This window comes from Mobula birostris, chromosome 9, assembly GCF_030028105.1.
Source record: "Mobula birostris isolate sMobBir1 chromosome 9, sMobBir1.hap1, whole genome shotgun sequence".
Taxonomy (NCBI): Eukaryota; Metazoa; Chordata; class Chondrichthyes; order Myliobatiformes; family Myliobatidae; genus Mobula; species Mobula birostris.
Window position 1 is genome coordinate 4,329,711 of NC_092378.1, and position 22,877 is coordinate 4,352,587.

Below are 22,877 nucleotides of genomic sequence, written 5' to 3' on the forward strand. Positions count from 1 at the left end.
ACAAACTAGGTGATGAGGCATAACAAACACTTGTATTTTCAGATGGCACACTGCTGAGAACCTGCTCTGGGATATGACACCAGTCCTGATGATGAGGCAGGGAGCAGTCTCCTGTCAAAACTGCAAAGACTTTGAAACAATATTTAAATGGTCGATACTTAGAAAAACATATTTTAAGTCGCTTAAAATAAATTTAATTTGAAGTTAAAAAACACACAAAGTTAAAAAAAATCTATTACTAATTTTCAGCACCTCACTACTCAAGTCAATAGGGACAGATTTCAGTTTAATGCTCTACTATTGGATTCTGCAAGAGCCCCAACAAAGAAGACGAATTGTCACTGGTCATCGGACACATCCTGAACTTACTGGAGGTGGCCGGACACTGAGAGCACAGATTTTAAAGTCTGGTGTTGGATCCTGATGCTTTTGGAAGTTAAGAATGAACCATAAAACTTGTTGCTTACCATTGTTTTATTAAGCGTTATAAGAAGTTATAAGTGTAGTGAGAGACATAGAAGGAAAGAGTAGAAGGAAAGAGCCTAAGGTTTAAAAAAAAACAAAGGTGGCCTGGTCTTCTTATAACAGACCACAGATTCCATTGAAGTTCCAATTAAAGAACAGATTCAAGTTATGAGAAATTCACTACAGAAACCAAGAAGTTTCGGAAAAAATACAGAGGTATATGTAACCACTGGAAAACTCACTGAACAATCACGTATATAAAAATACAGAATAGGAAACAAACAACACAGAAGATAACAATTCTACAGTCCAATCCAACAAAGGGCAAAAGATACAGGGAAGTGGAGGGTCAGTGTGGAGAAAACACTTTCAGGTACGTATATACAAAATGGTTATGATCTGAATTTCTCTGCCATTTGGAATGACAGAAATAGAATCAATGTCATTGACCAGAAAATCCTACAAAAGGTAGTAGATTCAGCCCAGTAGATCACGGGTAAAGCCCTCTCAACCCCTGAGGACATCTACATGAAAACTGTTGTAGGAAAGCAGCATCCATCAGAAATTCCCAGCACCCAGGCCATGCTCTTTTCACATGGCTGCCATCAAGCAGAAGGTACAAGAGCCTCAGGACTCACACCACCATATTCAAAAACAGTTACTACCCCATGACAATCAGGCTCTTGAACAAAAGGGGATAACTACACTCACTTGCCCATCCATTGAGGTGTTTCCATGACCAATGATCTCACTTTAAGGACGCCTTGGCTTGTTATTTCATGTTCTGGTTATTTATTTCTATTTATTTATAACTGCATTTGCACAGTTTGTTGTCTTCTGCACTCTGGTCGAGCTTTCATTGATCTATTTTATTTACTATTCTATAGATTTGTTGAGTATGCCCGCAGGAAAATGAATCTCAGTGTTGGATGTGGTGATATCTATATACAAATCCCGTTTCCAGAAAAGTTGGGATATTTTCCAAAATGCAATAAAAACAAAAATCTGTGATATGTTAATTCACGTGAACCTTTACTTAACTGACAAAAGTACAAAGAAAAGATTTTCAATAGTTTTACTGACCAACTTAATTGTATTTTGTAAACATACACAAATTTAGAATTTGATGGCTGCAACACAGTCAAAAAAGTTGGGACAGAGGCATGTTTACCATTGTGTTACATCACCTTTCCTTTTAATAATACTTTTTAATCGTTTTGGAACTGAGGATGCTAATTGTAGTAGATTTGCAATTGGAAATTTTGTCCATCCTTGTTTGATATAAGACTCCAGCTGCTCAACAGTCCGTGGTCTCCGTTGTCTGATTCTCCTCTTCATGATGCGCCATACATTTTCAATAGGAGATAGATCTGGACTGGCAGCAGGCCAGTCAAGCACACACACTCTGTGTCTACAAAGCCATGCTGTTGTAGCCCGTGCAGAATGTGGTCTGGCATTGCCCTGCTGAAATAAGCATGGACGTCCCGGGAAGAGACATCGCCTTGATGGCAACATATGTCTCTCTAAAATCCTAATATACGCCTCAGAGTCAATGGTACCTTTACATACATGCAACTCACCCATGCCGTGGGCACTGATGCACCCCCATACCATCACAGATGCTGGCTTTTGCACCTTTCGCTGATAACAATCTGGATGGTCGTTTTCACCTTTGGCATGGAGAACTCGACGCCCGTTTTTTCGGAAAATTAGCTGAAATGTGGACTCATCTGACCACAACACATGGTTCCACAGTCTTTCAGTCCATCTGAGATGAGCTCGGGCCCAGAGAACTCGCCGGCATTTCTGCATAGAGTTGATGTATGGTTTCCTCCTTGCGTAATACAGTTTCAAGTTGCATTTCTGGATGCAGCGACAGACTGTGTTGCGTGACAATGGTTTTCCGAAGTACTCCCGAGCCCAGGTGGCTATAATTGTCACAGTAGCATGACAGTTTCTTAGGCAGTGCCGCCTGAGGGCTCGAAGATCACGCGCATTCAACAGTGGTTTCTGACCTTGCCCTTTACACACTGAAATGTCTCTGAATTCTCTGAATCTTTTCACAGTATTATGTACTGTAGACCTAAATGAAAGACCTAAATGCTCTGCAATCTTGCATTGAGAAATGTTCCTTTTGAACTGACTAACAATTCTCTCACGAATTTTGGCACAAAGGGGTGAGCCACGACCCATCCTTGTTTGCAAAGACTGAGCCTTTGATGGACGCCACTTTTATACCCAGTCATGATACCTCACCTGCTACCAATTAGCCTGCTTAATGTGGAGTCTTCCAAACCGGTGTTACTTGAATATTCTGTGCACTTTTCAATCTTATTTTAACTCTGTCCCAACCTTTGTTGAGTGTGTTGCAGCCATCAAATTCTAAATTTGTGTATGTTTACAAAATACAATTAAGTTGGTCAGTAAAACTATTGAAAATCTTTTCTTTGTACTTGTGTCAGTTAAATAAAGGTTCACGTGAATTAACATATTACAGATTTTTGTTTTTATTGCATTTTGGAAAATATCCCAACTTTTCTGGAAATGGGGTTTGTACTTTGATAATAAAATTTACTTTGAATTGGAGTGACACTTGAGAGAGATTAGTACATGGGCAAGGAAATAGGTTGCTCAACTAACAGACAAGATTTAATGGGCCAATTGTCTTCCTCTGCAGTGTAGCAATCACACAGTTCTATGTGTCCTACTTTGATAACAGTTAGCCAGCCAAACGTCCAAAATTAGCTTGAATAATGCTACGTTTTACGACTAGATCATACAAATAGCTTAAGCTTTCTAAGCAAGCACTGTAAGCGTGAACCTGATTAAGTAAATGGAATAACAATATGGCATTGCTCCAAGAATTAGATATGAAAACAAACACATACCAGATAACCTCTCCACGCCAATTGTTTATCATTTTGGTTTTGTGTTGTTGAAAGGGCATCATCCACTAAAAGAAAAATTGAATATTATATTCATGCAGATTTGTCGATAATACATTTTGACTGCATAAAGCTTTATTTGCTTCTTAATACAACCATTCCATTACTTATTTGTTGGAGACACAGCATGGTAACAGGCTCTTCTGACCTAACGAGCCCTCTCCGCCCAATTACACATGGCCAATTAACTTATTAATCCATATATCTTTGGAATGTGGGAGCACCGGGAGAAATCCATGTGATCATAGGAAGGTGGTACCAACTCCTTACAGACGGCGGAGGGAAATTAACGCTGGTCAGTGGTACTGTAAAGCTTTACCTTACTGTGCCGAGATAAAACTATATGAATCATGACTGGACCTGCTGCAGTACCTGTATTAAATGAGTTTTATGGCCCAATACAAGTTTCACAGATGAACTTAGAAGCTATCAAGCCAAATTTTGTGTGAACCAAAAACAATTCACATAAATTAGTGTAGAAATTTAGTCATGGCTATCATGGAGTTAATCATTCAAAGCAAGATCCCACAAAAGCCATAAACCAACTGACCAATCTTCTGCAGAGCTCTCCTTTGAACACTTCCACAAGATCTGATGTAATGGGCAAAACTACCATCCCATTCAAATGCATTCTGCTTCAACCACAGTGCATTCTACAATTTTAGAACTTTGAAAAAATTTCTCCCACACTGTCCAATATCTCAAAGATTAACTTTACATCCATTTTCTCGATGATTTATAGCTTTAAAAAATAATAAAATGCCAACAATTTTAATCAACTTCCTACTTTACCAAATACACGGTTTAAAGTTGTGTTATAGTTACCTTCTTTTTGATTATCAAACATAACTACAGTAATATTGGATGATGGGCTTTTCAGCTTTGGTATTTGAAACAGATGTTTTACAGCACGGAAGTGAGGGAAGATTGAAGGCAACTCCTTGACTGTAATGTTTGCTGGTAAACTTGGATCCAAAACGATCATGGGTCCCTTTACACAGTGCGATAACAAACATTCCGGTTGCTTCTCACTGTAATAAACAAAACCGCATTTATTGTAGTCATATTAAAAACATTTACCAGACTCACTGCTTAGTGTCCTCAGCCATAAATAAATGTTTGTTGCTATAATCAGTTTTGGAGCAGGCAGCTTCGATTCAATTTCCAATCAACAGGGAGATTTGCTTGCTTCTCCCTCTAAAGAACTTGGCAAATCACAGACCTCCCAGTCAAGATATTCTTTGTAAAACTAAAGCATTCTCCACTACAGGAGAGAAGTCCCCACTTCAAATCCATATGCACTAATCTATTTAGATCCTCACAGCTTAAAGTTTAAATTCAAATGAGAATATGGGAACTTTTGAGCAACACACACAATATGTTGAAAGCCAGCAGGTCAGGCAGCATCAATTGAGGGGAATAAACAGACAACGTTTTGAGTAGCGATCGCTAATCAGGACTGAAGAAGTGTCCTGATGAAGGGTCCTGACCAGAAACATCAACTCTTTATACCACTACAGATGCTGCCTCAACTGCAGGGTTCCTCCAGCATTTTATGTGTTGCTCTGGGTTTCCAGCATCTGCAGAATCTTTTATGTTTATGAAATGAGAACTTTTCTAGCTTTCAGCTGAACTAAGAGTAAAGCCTGCCCATCCTAAACCAATTGACTTTAGGCCCTGTTCATGCCATCTCAAAAGCTGCAAGCAACTAGTCACATAACTAGTCATTAGTAAACAACAGTATGTATTTACAAAACATTCTGAAAACAGAAAGGTTAATAAGGACTTGATATCACTTAGCATCATTATGGCATTTGAAAATAAGCAAAACATCCTACAAAATATAACTACTTTTACAAATGACCTTACTGCTAGTACTATTGTGAAAAATATTCACAGTGACAAGGTATATAAAAAATGTCTCAGCTGCCTCCTGTCCTTACCTAAAATAATACAAACTAAGACAACGAAGTTTAACATTTTAAAATGTCTGTACAGTAAAATAGGTTCACGTACAAGTTACCTTTTTATAGTAGCTTCTGTGACATTTCCAAGACTTTCTCTAAAAGAAAGAAAATAGTGTTAATGGAATGAACAAAAGTAGGAGCTACTGCATTCAGATCAGCCACACAAACCTAGATCTATGCAGAAACACCGACAGTGAAAATAATACATAAATTTGCAATAAAATGTCAAAAGGCATGTTTAAAAAGTTGAAGGAAAAATACACCTCAGCTTATGCTGGTCTTTCTTCATCTGCTCCCTTAATTCTTGTAGTTCCTTTAGCAAACCTGGATCTGTACCATTGACCCATGTATATACCACATCAATTGGCATTGGTAGACATAACCTAGTAATAACAAAAATGGTAATAAAATAGTATACTGTTAATTTCAGTCCAGTCTAAGGACAACCAGATTGCAGTGCAACTCCATTCAGTGCACAACAACATACTGGCAATTCAATTACTAAAATCACAATGACTACATTTAAAATAATGTCCGAGTTATTTAGAATGACATCTAAATTACAACTGAATTAAAAACGATCATATCTAAAATTAAAGGAAACAGTCACAGCCCATTTAAGTATTGCACATATCCATGTTATAAAATACAATGATTAAATATAAAATAGCATCAAGAATTAAATCTCGGATTTTAAAAAAGAGCTCTGATATCAAAGGAAGGCTGTTGTCTCATTTAAATCCAAATATTGCACATGCCCATATATTGCACTTAGAGATTGTTCATTATGCCTTTGGACTATGGGGGGTGGGGAGGGTGTTCAGTTGCACAAAAGCCATGGGGACAAAGCTGTTTTTCGGTCTGGATGTCTGTGCAGAGATATATCTGCATCTCCTGGTAAGAGATTGAACAGGTGATTACTGGGAGGGAGGACAGGCGGGCTGAGCCCATCCTGATTTTGCAAGCCCACTGTAGACATCGCCAGCTGTAAATGGTTTCCCTATCTGATAGTTGTGTCTGAGTGATGTTTTGTGCAGTCCTGACCACTTGATGTGGTGCTTTTTTCGATCTTGTTGCAGCTAGTATACCATACTGTAATGTGGTAGTAGGTCAGTATGCTCTCAATCACACATCAATAAAAGTTTACCAGCAGCTTTTGGAGCGGATTTGCTGTCTTTAAACTCCTACGATTGTATAGGCACAGCTGAGCCTTCCCTACTATCATGGAAGTATTGGTGGTGGTCCAAGGAATCCCCCTGATGATGTTCACTCCTAAGAATTGAAAGCTGGAGACCCATACAGAGGTACAGCCTCACACTTCTCCTCTTCTCAAAGCAGCTAGAAAGTTGCTACATTACAGTAAAACTGACTTGATAAGCTCAATACTAATAAGCCCCAATCTCTTATTTGAAGCATTTCCACAAACTTGATTTAAGTTATTCCTCACTAAACCAGGTATTAAGTGTCAAATGTACAGTAAGGTTCCATGTTTCTTAACCACTCCTTCAAAAATTCCACATATACTTGTATGAAGTAATATTTATGGTACCACCCATCCACACAACCTTTAAATCTATCATGTTACCTTGAACATACTGACACATAAATCAAAGCTACCACAAATTGAAATGGCTCAGTGGTAGCTAACCAACTCTAGCTTGAAGGCTGAAGAGTAGAGTGCCACCCAGTTTCAGAGTAGAAGTTTTAGACTCCAGCACAGCATTCAAGAAGCCATCCACAATCAAAGGTGTTGAGTTACAAAATACTAAGCTCCATTCCAAAGGAAAAGAATCAGTGGCATTTTTGTGAAAAGCAAAGGGAATCTCTCAAATACCTTGCCCAGTATTTATCGTTCAGATGGCCACAAGCTACATTAGTGATGATACTACCACATTGCTTTTTCATGGAGATTTCCACATGCTAATTAGATCCTCTTTTCTTACAGTATTGCCTGCACTTCAAAATTACTTAATTGGCTCCATCCTTATTACCTGTAATGAATAAGGATATGGACTTCCCACAAACAACAAAAAACACAATATTACAAATGATCTTCTGCTTCGTACTGAACCCAATCTTCAAATGAGCACAAATGTACCTTATAATTTTCCTCATGGAATCAGCCTAAATTAATAAACACATTAAAATGCTTAAACACCTAAAATGAAATGATATTGGCCAACAAATGATTTCCACTGAAGCTTACAAGCAGGATTGGTTTCAAAAATCACATTGTGCAGCTGTGTCAAGAATGCACTCACTTAGGGTCACAAAGCATGGAAACCAACCCTTCAGCCCATCTAATCTGTGCCAAACTATTATCCTCCCTAGTCCAATTGACCTGCACCCGGACCAGAACCCTCCATCCCTTTCCCTTCTGTTAGAATCCACTCAGCAGAAAACCATCGATACAAGTGGTTTAGGAATGGATCAGGATATTTACATAAACAAGTTGACTCTTCAATGATTAAACACTTTTGTTTTAAACACATATCTACACACAAAGAGCTTTTGCTTATATGCTAATTGATAGAGAGCAATTCGTTGGATAATGAGTTCTGAGTGCAAACTAGTTTGGGTGGTTTGGAGGTAAGAAACTATGTAAGAGCAAATACACAAATTTTTTGTCTGCTTCCACCTATCATCTAACTGCTGCCTCCTAATTATACCTTTCCCCTCCCCCACTTAGTCTGATCAACCCATCAGCCCTCGCCCCTCCTCAGTCCATCAATCACCTTAGGCTCCTGTCTCATCACTCCCCTTTCCCCTTTTTATACTAGCCTTCTCCTGTTCTTGTCCTGATGCAGGATTGACAATTCCTTACTACCTGCTTCCCAGAGGTCCTCCAGCAGACAGGTTGCTGCTCCAGATTGCAGGATCTAGTGTCCAGTTCCGCTCCCAACCACACCACCCCCCCCAACACAGCTGGCTCCATCTGACCATCTCTCCTACTTGGTACACCTATCACTCCTGGCTCCTGAAAGACCTGTCCCCACTCTTCTCTTTATTCTGGCTGCCTTCTCTCTCCGTTCTCAGTCCTGACAGTCTCAATCTAAAACACAAGGAATTCTGCAGATGCTGGAAATTCAAGCAACATATCTAAAATGTTGTCAATTCCTTCCCTCTCCCCCACTGTTCAACCCACTGAATTCCTTCCTTAGTTACTGCTCGTCACGCCTGCTGGCATATCAGACAGCAAGAAAGGTCCTCCATCTCAGTACATCTTTCCAGAAAACAACTTTGGTCTTCGTCTGGGCAATGTTCAGGGCTTCCTTCATCGTGCCAGTAGCTTCCTCTCTGTTTTCACGACTGTTAGCCATGCAAGTCCCAGGTGGAGACTCAGGAATACCGCTGTACTCAGATATAGGACTTTTTATTGCTGTTTCTGTAACCAGTCTGGGTTGTTAGCCCTGAGCTGAACCCTTGAAACTGGAGGACTGGTGGACCACTCTTAGTCAGGCCTCTACCTTTTGACCTATTTGACATGGATGACACAACCAAGAGCCAAAGCACAAAGTCTTGACTTCGGCCAACATAATTCTCCGGGTCATTGAGGCACTTCAGCCTCAAAACCACAAGGATGTGGCCCTTTTGGAGCTGCAATTCCTACACAAGTGCAACTATTTGTTTTAAAGGTTCAATTCATGTTCCATTAATACACTCACTTAGTTCCTTGAAGGTTGTTATAGCTGGGAGTGGTAGTGGGGACAAGGTCCCACTACCTATTAAACGCTCCCAGTGGTGTGCAACTCAATTAACTTCTGACAACCAAGTCCAGCTCTTGGCCTTCATGTGTGGCTTAGTTACCAAGCCTGGCAGAACCATTTCTACTGACAGAAGGGGCAAAGGTGGGTTACTGGTGCTTTAAAACCAGTTGCTTTGGTCAGATGGGGCTCATCAACTGTGGTTGGCAGCTCATCTAGAAGAAGAACTCTAATCTCAAACCTCCACCACCTTTCAGCCTCATCCAGTCATGGGGAAGGCTTCGGAAGTAAATCCCAAGAAAAAAGTCTGGAGCTGGAGTCCCTAAGGCAGTCCTACATTGAGTTCAATTCTGACTGGCAACTCTTCCAAAGCTGCTGGTGCCAAACTGTATCGGTCTCTGCCATTCCTTTCAGTTCATCAGATGTGTGAAGAGGGGGAGCTTGCTACATGAGCAACAGCTTGCTCTCCATATTTTATTACTCAGGCTTGTGTAGCTAGACAGCTAGGATGCAACATACATGGTCGACACTAACCAACAGAGGCCTCATTCAATCAACAGATTCACATTCTCTCTTCTGTACACCCCACTCAATAAGCTGTGTTCTGACACAGATAACATGGTTTCTAAAAGACCACATAAGGCAGGAGGAGAAGATGGCGGTGTGCCTGCGTGTGCGCAGCCCTCCGGTGAAAAATGATATCTTATCTGTTAAATAGGGGCTGTGGACAATTCTGATTTGATGGAGAATGGACGTGAAAGCACAGAGGAACATCTGGAGAAATTTCTGAAACGCCCGTTCGCTGCTGTCGTTACTGTGTGGTTGGGAATCTTTCGGAGGGTAGGCCTCAAAATCCCCGGCCTTGCCTGCTTTTGGCGACTGAGAAGGAGGTCAAATCGTTCGGACAGAGATGGCACTCAGTACTCGGTGTCAGACAGCTAATCAGAGCTCGAAGTTTTCGGATGACTCAGAGTTGGATTGTGGTCGGCATGGCAGGGAGTTTTTCTTCCTTCTCCCGTCTGCGTGAGATGTGGGACATTTGAGAAACTTTGAACTTTACTGTGCTCATGGACTTCTTCATCAAGTTATGGTATTGTGCACTGTTGTAACTATGTGTTATAATTATGTGGTTTTGTCAGTTCCTTCAGTCTTGGTCTGTCCTGTGTTTTGTGATATCACACCGGAGGAAATAATGTATCATTTCCTAATGCATGCATTACTAAATGACAATAAAAGAGGACTACGTGTTTTCATAAAGTAAATTGACAAGTCCCCTCAAGTGAGCAATTAATAAAACTTGTATTAAGCCAATTAGCTAAAATAAACAAGAGATATGGAACATGTTTACATGTGTCAGTACTCAAGCAAATAGTACAATAAAATTCTGATACTCTTTTATCTCATTGTTCAGTAATCCCAATGGTTCTGCATCTGACTCACTGGGTCTGTTATCCATCCTTGCTTCAAATTACTTGGACCCCATTTCTAATGCTTCATTTAAACTTAATGGATTGATTGCTATGTTTATATCACAATATAAATCTTAAAACTAAGTAGATTAAAAATGTGTTGAATCAACACTGGCGCCCTCAAGGATGGGTGCTTAGCTCGCTGCTCTACTTTTTCTACACCCATGACTGTGCGCTGAGGCACAGCATAAATGCCATTCATAAATTCACTGATGTCACAACGGCTGTATGTAGAATCTCATATGGTGACAACGTGGCATACAAGACTGAGACAGATCAGCTGGTTGAGTGGTGTTGCAACAATCTTGCACTCAGTATCAGTAAGACAATGGATTTGATAGTGGACTTCAGGAAGGGAAAGTCCTCATTGAGTAGTCAGCAGTGCAAAGGGTGAGCAGTTTGAAGTTACTGGGTGTTAATATCTCTGAAGATCTATCTTGGACCCCAACATACTGATGCAATTACAAAGGCACACCAGCAGCTATATTTTATTAGGAGCTTAAAAGAGATTTGGTATGTCACAAAAGATGAGGAAATTTCTACAGATGTACTGTGGAGAGCATTCTATGGTTGCATCATTGTCTGGCATGAAAGGGCCACTGCACAGGATCAGAAAAGCTGCAGAGTATAGCAGATTTAACCCGCTCCATTATGGGCACTAGCCTCCCCAGCATCAAGGACATCTTCAAAAGGCAATGCCTCAAAAAAGGTGGTATCCATCATTATGGATCTTCATCACCCAGCACATACCCACTTCTCATTACTACCATCAGAGGGGAAGTACAGGAGCCTGAAGACACACATCCAACATTTTAGGAACAGCTTTTTCCCCTCTATCATCAGATTTCTGAACAATGTACCCATGAATACTATCTCACTATTTTTACCTCTCTTTTTGCATTTAGTATTAATGTTTCTTATTATAATTCACAGTATATTTTATGTATGATAGTGTACTGCTGCCACAAGACAAAATGTATCAGTGACAATAATTGGCAGTGATGCTTCACTACCAGATGAACTCAACGCCTTCTATTTCCGCTTTGACAGGGAGAATATAACTACAGCTGTACAGCTGCTGCACCTGATGACCCTGTAATCTCTGTCTCAGAGGCCGATGTTAGGCTGTCTTTAAAGAGGGTGAACCCTTGCAAGGTGGAAGGTCTTCATGGAGCACCTGGTAAGGCTCTGAAAACCTGTGCCAACGAACTGGCAGGAATATTCAAGGACATTTTCAACCTTTCACTGCTACAGGTGGAAGTTTCCACTTGCTTAAAAGGCAACAATCATACCAGTGCCTAAGAAGAAAAATGTGAACTGCCTTAATGACTATCGCCCGGGAGCACTCACATCTATAGTAATGAAATGCTTTGAGAGGCTGGTCATGACTAGTCTGAACTTCTGACTCAGCAATGACCTGGACTCATTGAAATTTGCCTATCACCACAATAAGTCAACGGCAGATGCAATCTCAATGGCTCTTCACATGGCTTTAGACCACCTGAACAACACAACCACCTATGTCAGGATGCTGATCCCACAATCCTGATTCAGAAGTTACAGAACCTGGGCCTCTGTACCCCACCTCTGCAACTGGATCCTCTACTTCCTAACCAAAAGACCAAATCTGTGTGGATTGATGACAATATCTTCTCCTCGCTGACGATCAACACGGGTGCACCTCAAGGGTGTGTGCTTAGCCCACTGCTCTACTCTCTCTATACACATGACTGTATGGCTATGCATAGCTCAAATACCATCTATAAATTTGCTGATGATACAACCATCGTTGGTAAAATCTCAAATGGTGACGAGAAGGCGTACAGGAGCGAGGTATGCCAACTAGTGGAGTGATGTTGCAGCAACAAGCTGGCACTCAACATCAGTAAGACGAAAGAGCTGACTGTGGACTTCAGGAAGGGTAAGACGAAGGAACACATACCAATCCTCATAAAGGGATCAGAAGTGGAGAGAGTGAGCAGCTTCAAGTTCCTGGATGTCAAGTTTTCTGAGGACCTAACCTGGTCCCAACAAATCAATGCATTTATAAAGAAGGCAAGACAGCGACTATACTTCATTAGGAGCTTGAAGAGATTTGGTATGTCAACAAATATTCAAAAACTCCTATAGTTATACCGTGGAGAGCATTCTGACAGGTTGCTTCACTGTCTGGTATGGGGGGTGGGGGGCTACTGCACAGGACCGAAAGAAGCTGCAGAGGGTTGTAAACTTAGTTGGCTCCATCTTGGGTACTAGCCTACAAAGTACCCAGGACATTTTCGGAAAGGCAGCGTTTATTATTAAGGACCTCCAGCACCAAGGGGTTGCCCTTTTCTCACTGTTACAATCAGGTAGGAGGTACAGAAGCCTGAACACAAGAACACACAAGATCACAAGAAATAGGAGCAGGAGTAGGCCATCCGGCCCGTCGAGCCTGCCCCACCATTCAATAAGATCATGGCTGATCTGTCTGTAAACTCAGCTCCATCTACCTGCCTTTCCCCCATAACCCTTAATTCCCTTACTATGTAAAAACCTATCTAACTGTTTCTTAAATATATTTAGTGAAGAAGCCTCAACTGCTTCCCTGGGCAGAGAATTCCACAGATTCACCACTCTCTGGGAAAAAGTTTCTCCCCATTTCTGTCCTAAATCTTCTCCCCCGAATCTTGAGGCAATGTCCCCTAGTTCTTGTCTCACCTACCAATGGAAACAACTTTCCTACTTCTATCTTATCTTTCCTTTTCAAAATTTTGTATGTTTCTGTAAGATCCCCTCTCATTCTCCTGAACTCCAGAGAGTATCCCCTCTCTGAAGGCACGCACTCAGCAATTCAGGAACAGCTTCTTCCCCTCTGCCATCCGATTCCTAAATAGACATTGAACCCTTGAACAATACCTCACTTTTTAAATATACATTATTTCTGTTTTTGTATGATTTTTAATCTATTCAAAGTATACTGTAATTTACTTATTATATTTTTTTCTTCTATATTATGTATTGCATTGAACTGCTGCTGCTAAGTTAACAAATTTCATGACATATGCCAGTGATAATAAATCTGATTCTGAGATATTAGTAGATGCACCACCCAGTGGACCAGAAAATCTAAGTTTGGCACAGAAGATTCAAGGATACAAGGTTATTAGTTTTGTTACATTACGGTCAAGCCAATCTGTATGAGGAGTATAGATAGGGTAAATCTACTGAGGTTGTGTGAGATTGGAACTACAAGTTGTGTGAAAGGTGATATGTTTAAGGGGAACCTGAGGGGGAGCTCCTTCATTCAGAAGGGAGTAAGAGCACGGAATGAACTACCAGAATTTGGATAATGACATGGATGGGACGGTTATGGTCCGGGTTTAGGTCGATGGGACTGGGCAGATTAATATCTTGGCACGTACAGTGAAAAAAGGGCAACCCCTTGGTGCTGGAGGGAAGGGCCTGTCTCTGTTCTGTAGTGTTGTACGTCTCTGGCTCTAATGCTCTAAACCAGTAATCGAGGAGGGTTTGATTTTACTTTTACCTATTTTGAAATGATTTTCCTGCTACATTGTCACGATATGAATCAAACATGACATGATACTGATCCCGACTCCATTCCAAGAACACCTAGGGAAACAAAATTAAATTAAAAAATAAATGTAAATTGTTTGTTCATTAACACACACTTCCGAGCGCAGTTCAGTATCATCTGAATAACAGCCTTAGAGTACTAGAATTTAACTCTACTGGGTCCTTAGGGAAACTAATTAAATATTTTCTAACCTGTAATTGACTAATTTAGCTGTCAGTGTATATGGAACACCAAGTCCTTGTTGGAAGTATTTGGAAAGCAGTTTGAAGGTTGCCTTGTCTACATTTAGCCTCGGCAGTGCAGAAAAGACCACATCAACGGCATCAAATGGAGCAAATGTGGTTGGAATAAATGTCTACAACCCAATATTTTGAACATTGACTTTTTAATTTCAGTTAACCTTTACCCTCAGTTACCCACTCTCACCTCTGGTCCAATTTGTTCCCTTTCCCATAAACTCGTGTAACCCCCCTGGCCAGCCTCAGGGTCGTTCGGCTCGCTGTCGTCTAGGGAAACAGCCCTCGTCCCCGCCAAGCTGGGTAATTAGTTTGTGAGGATGCTGTGTGATGTACCCCACCCCGCCCAAATAACAGACAATACACCAGATACGATTAAATGATCTACAGTTTATAGATATTACTGGAACTATATAATAGAGAATAAAATATAAAATGAAAATCAAAGGCACCACACTTATCAAAGTTCAATCTCTTCGTGCACAAACAGTTGGAGCTCAGGACCCTTCTTCTTCACCCTGCAACCCCTCGAACCACCTCCACCAGCCGTCTGGGACCAACAACGGTGGTCGACCAGACGCTCCACACGAGTCCGTCTCCTCTCCTCGCCGAACACCCCACTCAGGGTCTGACCCCGTTAGCGGACTCACAGCGCCTGGTCCATCCTGTCTCTCTCTCCCGCCTTCTGCCCCAAAACCCAGTGCATACAATATCATCAGATACACCAAAAACATAACAACTATCCCAAATGGTTCGTAACATCTTATCACAGCCTAACCCAAAACAAGCTGCTAGCACAAGAACTTTCTCAGCACTTAACATAACAAAGAAGCATTCCCAGGTTTAACATAACAAAGAAGCCATTTTAATTAGCCTACGCAGTAACATAAAAGACGAAACCCCCTTACACTCGACCTCAGCATCATCCATCCAAATTATTTTCACCTCCTCATGGCTCTTTCACCTCCTTGATCTAACTTCTAATGTAGCAGCTTTTGAATAGCCAAACTCCCATATAATAGTTTAGTTACCCACCTCTCCGAACTGGAAAGCAGACACAATCATGAGCACTATTCCTCCGAAGCAAAGGTAAAGGCCATATCGGTGAGACAGGCAGGTGTAAGTCTGCCTCTGAACCAACTTCAGCACTGAATTGAAGACCATGACCAATCCAGCATACTCATTACAAATAACCAGAAGTCCAACAGTCACAAATGCAGGGAGACCACAGGCCGCTTACTACAGAATGGAAAAGAGATTCAAGATGTTATCCACACAAATGAATATTTTATTCTGACCACACAATGACAATGCACACCTTCTAAAGCAGGGGTTCCCAACCATTTTTATGCCATGGACACCAGGTTGGGAACCCCTGCTGTAATATTAGCATATACCTACACAGTTATGAACACGAAAACATAATTACAACATAATGGGCTAGTCATTTAAAAGTGAGGTACAGTGAAATCACCTCGGAGGGTATCACAGAATTCTCCACCCTAAAGGGTGTGGAGGCCACATCATTAGATATGTTTAAGATGGAATAAATATTAGAGAATAAATAAATATAGACAAGGTGGTGCATGGGAGTGAGAAAATTTCAACTGCTGTCACAACAGCAACTTTGCACTCGACGCCAGCAAGACCAAGTACGTGATAGTGGACATCAGGAAGGGGAAGTCAGGAGAACACGCACCAATCTTCACTGAGGGGTCAGCACAGAAAAGGAAGTGAGATCGGCATGGGCCAGCCGAGATCATATTGAATGGCTTGAGGGGCCTGGTGGCCACACCTATTTGCTAGTGTCCTTTGGTTCTATGTCTAAAATTGCTACTCGTCCATAGGTAGTTGCCATGCCAGTGCAGTGTCATTAATCATTTGCAGATACAGATGAAAAATGCAGTTTCAAGAGATTCTGTAGGTGTTGGAACTCTTGAGCAACACAAAAAAAGCTGGAGGAACTCAGAAGGCAGCACCTGTGGAGGGAAATGAGCCGTCAACATTTCAGGCCAAGATCCATCATCAGGACCGGAAAAGAAGAGACAGAAGCCAGAATAAAAAGGTGGGGGAGGGAGAGGGACACAAGCTGGTAGGTAAAAGGCGAGTACAGATGAGAAGCGGAAGGTGGAAGTGCACAGGGACCAGACACACGCGAAAATAAGGAGGTCAGAGCCAGGAAGCTGAAAGTTGAATTGATATAAAGCATGAATGGTGGGAAGGGAATGAACTAAAGGGTACAAAATAGAGTCAAGATATGCAGACAGAAGTCTGTAGTTGGGAGATCTCCAGAGGTGATGAGGACAGTAATGACTTCTCTAAGTTTCTCTAAAAAAATCTGAGTAACCTTCTTGAACTGTTGTCCATGTTAAAGATACCTACCCAGTACTAATCGGTAGGGATAAATAGGAGCATGTAGGTCATGCCAGCTGTCCAATGGAATCAAGGTTGATCTTTTACCCCAGTGCCACTTTCATGCTCTAATCCCATATACCGTACCTTAAATCCCCAGCTAAAAATTTATTGATCTGTCTTTAATATTAACCGCAATTCAGTTTCCACTTGTCTAGTAGATTCATCAAGCTGTGTGAAGGAGTTTCTCTCATCTTTGTCCTGAATGACCGGCCACTTATTTAGTCACGGTGACCATCATTCTATACTCCTCAGCCAAAAAAAACATCAATCCTGCATCTACCCTCTCAAGCTCCTTAATGCTGAACACTTCTCAATTTCTCACGCGGCTAATCCTCTCTCCTGTGAAAAGCCCATTGCCCTGGGCGTCAAACAAGTGATCCTTTGCTTCATTCTCTCTATCTTAGGAATACTGTTCCTTAGGTAGGAATGATCCGTCAGTACACAATCTCCCAGATAGGACTCTATATCACAATCTCACTAGGGCTCTGTATAATTGAAGCACACTAGAATCCAAATCCTTATGCAATAAAGGCCACATAACTTTTGTCTTACTGCTGTTGAACCAGCATATTAATTTTTAGTGATTCTTTTAGGACACCCAAAAATTTCCGATCACAACACCTTTTAATCTCTCAAAAAGTTACTGGATGGCACTGAAGACGCATGTACAAGTCCAGAGGAAGATATGTAGCTGCTGTTGTTCTCATGGGCCTGAAGGGAACCAAAATGGTCAATAAATGCATGAAATTAAGGATTTTTTTTTAATTCACTGCAAATAAAGAAACTGTAAGCTCTTTTAACGAAAATTATTTGTCGACAGTCTATTGAACTTGTTCTGCAAGTTTGCCAAGCTACTGGCCCGTTTTGGCGCTTCAGTTGCTCGGAAACCATACTTGCCGCTCGAGAGCTGCCTTTTGACTTGGACATGGCACCACAGAAACTTCAACAGTCTGCAGTGCAGTCATGAGGAAGTTGTTCACTATCAGAGGGTAAAGCATTCAGCCCACACCTCATTTCCACTAAGGTGAATGGAAAAGCTCTCAAGGCTCTTCTTCAAAGAGCAAGCAGCATTTTCTCCAGTATGCTGGACAATATCATCAAAATCCAGGTCATCTAGTCTTCATTGTTTGTTGTGGAAACTTACTGTATGAAAGGTTGCTGACAGTGACTCCAATTACAAAACTGTAGGGGTGACAAACACACTGGAACATCTAAAGACATTATGTACAGTGTAGCAGCTAGCACAACACTATTGTTCAATATAGACTACATCCATTGCTCTACCTTCAATCACCCTTATCAAAAGTAAGTAGTTTGTACATTTCTCTGTGACTGTGTGGATTCCTCACAGTTGCTGCCTTCTTCCCACAGTCCAAAGAGACATACTGGTTGGTAGATTAATCGATCATTGTAAATTGTGCTGTAACCTTTTTGGATCAGTAATAGGGATTCTTTCTAATCGCTCATATTCCTGGTTTAACCATTCTTCTTTGGCTTTTTGACATAAGCTTTTAACTTTTTTATCTAAGGGCTTATATTCTACAGGATTTGCTTTCTTCTGTCTCCTTTCTTCCATAAGATTTTTGATTTCATCTGTCATCCATTTATTCTTTGTGCTTTTTTCTTTTTTAGGAATCACTGACTTTGTTGATTCTACCAAGGCATCCTTTAGAGAGTTAAACTTTATTTCTACATGATTGCTATCATCTTCAACAGATTCTATTTCTAGACTTTGAAATCTATTCCCTACTTCAATTGTAAATTTTTGTCTTAAGTTTTCTTCTTTAATTAATTGCAAGTAGTCAAGGGATTGTTCAGGTTTTTGCTTCTTTAGTTTTTTAAGTTTTACTTTTACATGACGTATTACTGGGTTATGGTCACTATTACAGTCTGCACCTGAATAAGTTATTCAAAATATTACAGGAAACTCTAGATCTAGATTCGAAAGATCTCCATCTAATCAGAAATCTGTACTGGGAACAAACTGCCGCTGTAAGAATAGATGGAGAAGTGATTAAGTTTACAAAACTCAAGAGAGGCGTTAGATAAGGGTGTGTTTTCTCCCGATTTGTCTAATGTGTACAGTGAAACAATATTACAAAAGAGAAATCTTGGGAATCAAAGTTGGCCATGAAAACATTAATAATTTTAGTTATGCAGATGACAATGTGTTAATTGCAAGTACAGAAGAACCACAAAACTTAATTGATATAGTTGTTGAAGAAAGTGCAGAAATGAGTCCATCTATCAATTGCAAAAAGACAATGTATGGTGATATCCAAAAAGAAGAATCCTATCTGCAGGTTGGGAATAAATGGGGAAGACATAAAACAAGTACAGAACTTTTGCTACTTAAGAAGCTGGGTGACATCTGATGGCAGGTGCGACATGGACATCAAAAGAAGAATAGGGATGGCAAAAGACACCTTTATGAGAATGAAGAGTATACTGACCAATACTAAACTAGGCATGACAACCCGCCTCAGAACACTGAAATGTTACGTTTATCCAGTTATGTTATATGACTCAGAATGTTGGACAATATCTGGTAACATGAGGAAACGAATTGAAGCAGCAGAGATGTGGTTCTTGAGGAGGATGCAAAGAATATCATAGATGAAACAAATATTTAATGAGGATATCATCAACAGTAGCAAGCACAAAAAGAAAAATAACGTATGAGATCACGAAAAGGCAACGTGACTTCATTGGACATGTGATTAGGAAAGAGTTAGAATGCATGGTAATTATGGGAAAGATTGAAGGGAAGAAAGCAAGAGGAAGGCAAAGACAAATGATGATGGAGACAGCAGCCAGAGAACTGGAAATGAATACCAATGAATTGATCCACTTGACCCGAAACAGGAGTGTCTGGGCCATGGCAGTCAAAGCTCAAACTGGGCACGGCACCTGATGATGCTGATGAAATTGTCCTGTGATTAGGCCAGGGTTAAATCGGCGAGTTGATGGCAACATGGCTCGAAAGGCCAGAGGGTTTGATCTGTGCTGTTAAAATATTTCTTGTTACAGTATGTAACCTCAGTGGCAAAATCCCAGGCAAGGTAAAATCCAACACCCAGCAATATTTTGGGTTTAAATTAAATTAAATGCTGAATGCAGATTTTAAAAATGTCTTAATGCTTTCAAGACTCTTGATGGTTTTAAGTCTTATGTCGTTAATTTTAATGTTTGAGTAAGATGAAGATGACATTTGATTGCACTGATGGAGATAAAACCACAAACACTTTGGACACTGTTTTTCATTCAACAGTACTGAAACTCCTAAACTAGAAGCATCAAGCATCAGAGAACAGAAACTGCTGCAAAATGAAAACACTTCCTACATTAATGTTACAGTATTCATTTGGCCTCCTTCATTGTTTTAAAACAGCAAAAGTTGTGCAAACAGACCCAAGGACAGAGGACAGAATCGCAGCCCAATTCCAAGTCAATTCACTGATTCCTGTTCCTGAGCATTTTCTTCACAGCTCTGCTATTTCTTGACGATCAGGTTCTCATGCAGCATGAACACACCTTTTTGGAAGTCACCCCAATTGTTCCGGCAGGCTTAACCTTATACGAATATTTCAAAAAGCAACTAAACATTCCAGCAGAACAAGATCCAGGTCTGCAGAACAACAGCATCCTTTAAAAAAAAAACGCAAACACGAGGAAATCCGCAGATGCTGGAAGTTCAAGCAACACACATCAAAGTTGCTGGTGAATGCAGCAGGCCAGGCAGCATCTCTAGGAAGAGGTACAGTTGATGAAGTCGACTAACCTTAGTCCTGACAAAGGGTCTCAGTCCGAAACGTCGACTGTACCTCTTCCTAGAGATGCTGCCTGGCCTGCTGCGTTCACCAGCAATTTTGACGTGTGTTGCTTTAAAAAAAAACTCAATTTGAACAGTAGACTATAAATTGAACCTCAATTTTCCCTGCCCCACACCAAATCTAATCTCCACCTTGGTTTCACCCCCTCCACACACAAACATATTGTCCTGTGTCTTCTGTTCCCTCTCACTGAAACTCCACCCACCCCAATCTCAACTTTCCCCATAACTTTTCGTATACCTCCCCTACACTCCACCCTTCCCCTTAGTAGGACCAAATACTAAATAACAGGGGAACTGCAGTACTCAAGTCCAAAGATCCCTAAAAGGTGTCAATGTTGGGAAGAAACCACAAGATACAGTAATTAGATTATCTAAGTATCTGATCAGGGAGGTAATGGTGCCACTACACAAGAAATTGGGTAGATCATAGCTGGAGTACTACAGTCTGCAGGCAGCCTGTCCTGGGGTAGGGTGGTGGTGGTAGGGTGAGGATTAATGTTGCTTGTTGTATGCTGGCTGTGTGTTGCTCAACTGAACATTGTACACCTGCTATATTGGTGCTAGAATGTGTGGGCAACATTTGCACATCCTTAGATTGTGATGGTTGTTCATGCAAATGATACAATTCACAATGCTTTAATGTACATGTGATCTCCACAGCCACACCAGAGATGGTAGAGATACACCAAGATGCCCTGTTTCAATTCTGAAGAGGTTGCATTTGTTTACCCTAGCAGGTGGGGGCAGGGGGTAGAACTACTTGAATGAAACATTTAAGACGAAAAGGCATAGGAGCAGAATTAGGCCATTTGGCCCATCAAGTCTACTCTACCATTCCATCGCTATTTATTTTCCCTCTGAACCCTATTCTACCTTCGTCCTGTAACTTTGACACCCTGACTAATCAAAACCCTATCAACACAGAAAATGCTAGAGGAAGTCACCTCAACTTTAAATACACCCAATGACTCCATTCAAACCCCCTCCCCTGATTCCTTCTTCTAAGTTTCTCCCCAATCACCTGCCCTCGTCCCATCCCAGGTTGCCTTATCCTCTCCTCTTCCCAGATTCCCTCTCTGCATCTCAGGTCCCCATCCCTCATCTCCTCCACTTTCCTTCCTCTTCCCTCAGTACCCTCCATTCATCTCCCTTCCACTACCCCTTCACCTAGTTCCCTCCTTGTCCTTCCCAGTCCCATCCTCCATCGTTTCCATGTTCCCCTCTCCGCTGGCTGCCTCCCTCTCATCCCCTTTCCCACCACTATCCCCTCCTTGCCTTTTTCCGCCCCCCTCCAGTTCACTCCCATCTCCTCCTCCCCTCCTTTCCGTTCCCTCGTCCTCACACCACCCATTCTCCTCCCCGTCCCCTGCACCCAGGCTGCATTGAAGCCGAAGCGGCCGCACGCTCACCGGATTCAAACGCCGCTGCCGTCCAGCCGAGCCGCCGCTGCCAACCGGCGCCGTTGTACTGTACGAGTCCCATCGACGCACTGCGTCAGAGGTCACCAGCCGACCCAAAACATGCGCACGCGTCCTTAGCCGCCACCATATGCGCATGTCTCTTTCGACCCTGCTGCAATGCCATTGTTCTCTATTAGTAGTGACGTGTAGGAGCCGTCATCTTGAGTGTGGCATCGGGGTGAAGGGACACCTAGGCGGGGCTTCTGGGCAAGTTGCGCTGCGAAGTTGGCTTCATCTCCGACCAAGTCAAAGTTCAAGTTATTACAAAAGGTCATATTACCGTTCAGTACCTTGAAATTTATTTTCTTTCCGGCAATTACAGGAAAATAAAAATAAAAATACGTTAGAATTTATGAAATCTATACATAAAGACTGACAAGTAACCAATGTGCAAAAGAAGACATAGAACATAGAATAGTACAGCACAGTATTGGCCCTTCGGCCCACAATGTTGTGCCGACCCTCAAACCCTGCCTCCCATATAAGCCCCCACCTTAAATTCCTCCATATACCTGTCTAATGGTATCTTAAACTTCACTAGTGTATCTGCCAACACCGCTGACTCAGGCAGTGCATTCCACGCACCAATCACTTTCTGAGTAAAAAACCTTCCTCTAATATCCCCCTTGAACTTCCCACCCTTACCTTAAAGCCATGTCCTCTTGTATTGAGCAGTGGTGCCCTGGGGAAGAGGCGCTGGCTATCCACTCTATCTATTCCTCTTATTATCTTGTATACCTCTATCATGTCTCCTCTCATCCTCCTTCTCTCCAAAGAGTAAAGCCCTAGCTCCCTTAATCTCTG

General features: G+C 41.5%; 1 protein-coding gene across 4 annotated transcripts in view; it reads right to left on the reverse strand.

The window, feature by feature from the left end:
• Positions 1–22,114, reverse strand: part of gnptab (N-acetylglucosamine-1-phosphate transferase subunits alpha and beta) — a 77,844-nt gene extending 55,730 nt beyond the window's left edge. For all 4 annotated transcript variants that reach the window (XM_072267399.1, XM_072267400.1, XM_072267402.1 and 1 more), the window contains exons 1-7: positions 22,023–22,114; positions 15,399–15,602; positions 14,077–14,162; positions 5,641–5,760; positions 5,434–5,472; positions 4,236–4,441; positions 3,354–3,418 (exon numbers count right to left, since the gene is read on the reverse strand). In XM_072267399.1, coding sequence (XP_072123500.1) covers positions 3,354–3,418; positions 4,236–4,441; positions 5,434–5,472; positions 5,641–5,760; positions 14,077–14,162; positions 15,399–15,527 — 645 coding nt within the window. In that variant the 5' untranslated portion in view covers positions 15,528–15,602; positions 22,023–22,114. The remainder of the gene's footprint in view (positions 1–3,353; positions 3,419–4,235; positions 4,442–5,433; positions 5,473–5,640; positions 5,761–14,076; positions 14,163–15,398; positions 15,603–22,022) is intronic.
• Between the last annotated feature and the right edge of the window lie 763 nt (positions 22,115–22,877).